This window comes from Poecilia latipinna, unplaced genomic scaffold, assembly GCF_001443285.1.
Source record: "Poecilia latipinna isolate Pla-1442-1.1 unplaced genomic scaffold, P_latipinna-1.0 Scaffold3369, whole genome shotgun sequence".
Taxonomy (NCBI): domain Eukaryota; kingdom Metazoa; phylum Chordata; class Actinopteri; order Cyprinodontiformes; family Poeciliidae; genus Poecilia; species Poecilia latipinna.
Genome location: NW_015115985.1, coordinates 1 through 4,008, shown reverse-complemented (window position 1 = coordinate 4,008; position 4,008 = coordinate 1). Strand labels below are relative to the sequence as shown.

Here is a 4,008-nt window from a genome sequence, read left to right as displayed (position 1 = left end):
CGCTATGCTGAGCTCCAGTTAGCCGCCTTATGTCACTGCGCGAGAGGCAACTGCGTCATGTGTCACGGGCAAAAGGTCAAAGGTAACAAGGTGACCGGAAGGCTTATTATGTTGTACAAAAAAAATAAAATAAAATAATTGTAGTACATGTTGTTATGTGTCTGAAGAGGGCTTTGAAAATAATAATGCAAAAAAAAAAAAAAAAAAAAAATTGACCAAAAGGGCACTTTGGGGCAAGGAGCAAAAAGGGCAGGTGCTCAAGCACCCCCAGGTCCCCCCTCTGCACGTGCCTGTTTAGAAATGTCCTCCACAAAGGACAAAAATGAACTACTGGTAGTCAGGAGGATAAGACACAGAATAAATCGCTCTTCGCAATGTGACTTCCAGCTGCACGCAGTGGCCCCATATGCTGGTGGGTTCACTCCACCAGCGTTTCTCAGGAATCTGGTGGGGAAGCCGTGAGAGCGCCTGAAGGACACGTTACATGCAGTTTCTCATCACACCACTAGGTGGTTCTAAACATGCATCGATTAAAAATCTCATTACAGATATTATTATTATTGGTAAAATTCACATACACATACATACACACTTTTCTCTCTGTTACATAAGCAGCTTGGAAAAATCTATCAAATATTGTGGAACCAAAAAGAATATTTATATAGACATGAATCAATTACATAATAAAGTGAATTGAATAATTGACCTGTTTTCAGTTGATCTTAAGAGGTTAATATCTTAAAGAAAGACCAGGTGCCAACCTTCCTCCTCCTCATCCTCACTCCGCCTACCGTTATCCTGTCCTTTACAACTCCACAACCTCAGCTGACTCTGTCCTTGTCTGCAACTTAACAGTGATAAACTTTACAACCCATTTTCTGACGGTTCAGAAAAAGGGTTGTAAAGTTTATCAGCCCTTTACAGCTGATAAACCGTATCAGCTGATACGGTTGTTCAAATTGGGTTACGAACAACCCAATTCGTAACCCAGCGCTGGGTCAAATATGGACCGACCCAACGGGCTGTTTTAACTCAGCTGGGTTGGGTTGACGGTTTGAGCCAGCACATTGGGTTATGGCAACTAACCAAAGGTTGGGTTAAATTGACTTGGTTAAATTGACCCAAAATTGGGTTGAAACTCATAACCCAACACAAGGGTTATTATACCACTATAGTTGGGTTAAAAAAAAAGATTTATTTAAAATTTCACTATATAAAAACAGGATTAAAAACCATATGAATTTAAAGTTTCTTTTATTTCTACATGATGCATATATAGAGCCAGCAGATTTCATTTACAAAAGTAACAAAAACATACGTAAGTTGTTTCAAAAGTATATAGTTAAATCACTTCAACTCATTTGGCTACAACTTCAGAAGTATCTGTTACTACATATTAGAAAACATTTCATGCAAAAAGTCTGTTTTAAAGCAAACTACAAGTAAAACTTTCAGCCATTAAACGAGGATCATTTTTAACGACACTTTAGCATTTTTGCCAGTCTCCCTGCATGAGGACAAAACCTTTTATTACCTTACAAAGAATGTGGGATTAAAAAAAAAAAGGTGATTGGACAATATTTTTTTCCTGGTATCAGGAGGTTAAAGTGAAGAGGATGAGAAACAACCAAGGGTGGAAGGATAAGGGTGCCGCCGTGACGAGCGAGGAAGGTTGGACTTTGGTAAAGTTCTGTGGACTCATTTTATTTATTTTTCCATTAAATACATACTTTTGTTTCTTTGGCTCCTTGCAGTTTGTGGCGATGAATTTGGGAAAAAGGTTTGTTGCTGTAAGAGCCGATTTTTTCCAGCTCCAATTTTTGGCTGAACTTCAAGTAAAGTCAAAAAGGACCTTGAAAAGTCTTTACGACCTTCCATCATAAGGAATATTGTAATTACCTTTGTGTTGCTATAAACCTGGATTCTTACCACTCCTGTATTTTATTCACTTCACTGGTTCCCAGTATGTTTAAGAGTAGATTTTAAACTTTTAAGCCCAGTCTGGACGTCCCCAAGCTGTGGAATTCATTACCTTTTGGTTTGCAGACCGCTAACAGGTTAATGGTTGATTTTTGTTTCAAAAAGCTAAAAATGCATTTGTTTAGAGCAGCTAATGAATGTATTTTTTTATTAGTCTATTTTTTATTACTGCAATAATGTTTCAGTACTGTTGTAAAGTGCTGTACATGTAAAATTTTAGATTGACTTTATGAGCTTCTGTCAATGAAACTTTGAGGAAGAATAAAACACCACTGTTAAATGTTTTTTCTCCATATAAAGCGAGTTATTGTGCAATTTTAAATGAATATATTGTTCTGGAAGGATGGAAATCATTTCCTGCTTGGCCTCATTTGTTATAAATTTAAATGAGTATATTTTACATAAAACAGAAGAGGAAGAATTTGAAATAGAATTGTGTTCTGTCTTATTTCGCATCATTTCTTATTCGTTTCCCTTATGTTACAAAAATTTCTTTATAACTTTAATTTAAACAGATGAGATGAGGTACATGTTGAAAGATGTGTGTTTTTACCTTGTGGATTTCTACTCTTTTTCCAGCCAAGATCCTGAGAGGATTTGAGCGCAGACAGGATGTGATGCAGAAGATCCTGGAGGAGGACCGAGACTCTCAGAGGAAGGTTGCAGACGTCCTGCAGCAGGCCCTGCAGATCGGGGCGGGCCAGAAGGAGCAGCTGCAGCAGCACCAAGACGCTGCCGCCCCGCAGAAAAAGTCCAACAAACTGTTCCCCAGCTCGCCCCTCTTCAAGGACTGGGGGGAGAATCTGTCCGAGGACGAGCAAAAAGAAGCCCAGGCACTTTTTGAGAAGTATGGATACAACGTTTTCCTGAGCGATCGCCTTCCTCTGGACAGACCGCTGCCCGATACCAGAGAAAAAGGGTAAAACTGACAACTGGTCCTCATGTTTTCTTTCATTTTGAGAGTAAAGTCATAATAATACAAGGATACAGTGAAAATAATATGAGAATACAGTTGTGCAACAGTTGAAATACGAGAATAGTCATAATATTGCGAGAATAAAGCTGCACCACAATAGTTAAACACGAGAATCGTCATTTTCTGAAAATAATACGAAAATAGTAAGAAAAAAATAATGAGAACAAAATTGTAATAATAGGAGAATGAAGTAGTAATTTTATATTTCCATTTATCAGAGAGATATGTATTCATAACACAAAATGTACAAACGCAGTAACGATACAAATGACAAATAAATCCGACTCAATTATTTAAACCAGTGGTTCCCAAACTTTTTCTTCTGCGCCCCCCCAGTGGTTTCCAAACATTTTCTGGGTCCCCCCTATGGATTACAAATGGCTGTCTGGTTGAAACGACGCGTGTGACTTCTTTGGGGGCAAAATGAATGTACGTAGCTGAAAATAGACACCAACATCGGTAGCCTACAAGGTACTTGTTAGGCTTAAGGTTCTGTGTTGATTAGCTAGTCATCTTTTAGCTAACATTACCTGCATCCAGCAGCTTTACTCAACTCAGTCTGTTAGTTTGGAGGGAAAAACTGTGAAAAGCTCTTTGCGTTTTGCTGGTTTGCTGCCGTGATTCTAACACAAACCTACGTAGCTCCGCCCAGCAGCAGGTCTCCTCCAGCGCGAGCGTCGTAGCGCTCATGTTGCGTTTAAAGGCGGCTCGGAAAAACAGGTTACAACATGTTAACAACGGACTAAACTGTTTTAACTGCTGATAAAAGTGACAGAGGACACAAATATGGGAAGTGTGGAAGAATCTACTGTATCAAATTGACAGGAATAACAGAGAGTTGGCCATTCTAAGGTAAAAACCCAGCGCATACAGTGTTCATGTTTTTTTTTTTTTTTGTTTTTTTTTCATCCAGACGGCTTCCCGCGCCCCCCTGCAATGACACGGCGCCCCCCCCTAGGGGGCGCGCCCCACAGTTTGGGAACCTCTGGGTTAGCAGAAGAATCACAGTCTGGGCATATGCCGTTTGTCTGCGGCTAAAACGGCATCATGGG

The 4,008-nt window shown here is 39.6% G+C and overlaps 1 protein-coding gene across 1 annotated transcript in view; it reads left to right on the top strand.

The window, feature by feature from the left end:
- Nucleotides 1-2,930, top strand: part of LOC106940808 (probable polypeptide N-acetylgalactosaminyltransferase 8) — a 9,526-nt gene extending 6,596 nt beyond the window's left edge. Inside the window, exon 2 of the mRNA XM_015023636.1 lies at nt 2,560-2,930. Coding sequence (XP_014879122.1) covers nt 2,560-2,903 — 344 coding nt within the window. The 3' untranslated portion in view covers nt 2,904-2,930. The remainder of the gene's footprint in view (nt 1-2,559) is intronic.
- The last annotated feature ends 1,078 nt before the right edge of the window (nt 2,931-4,008 follow it).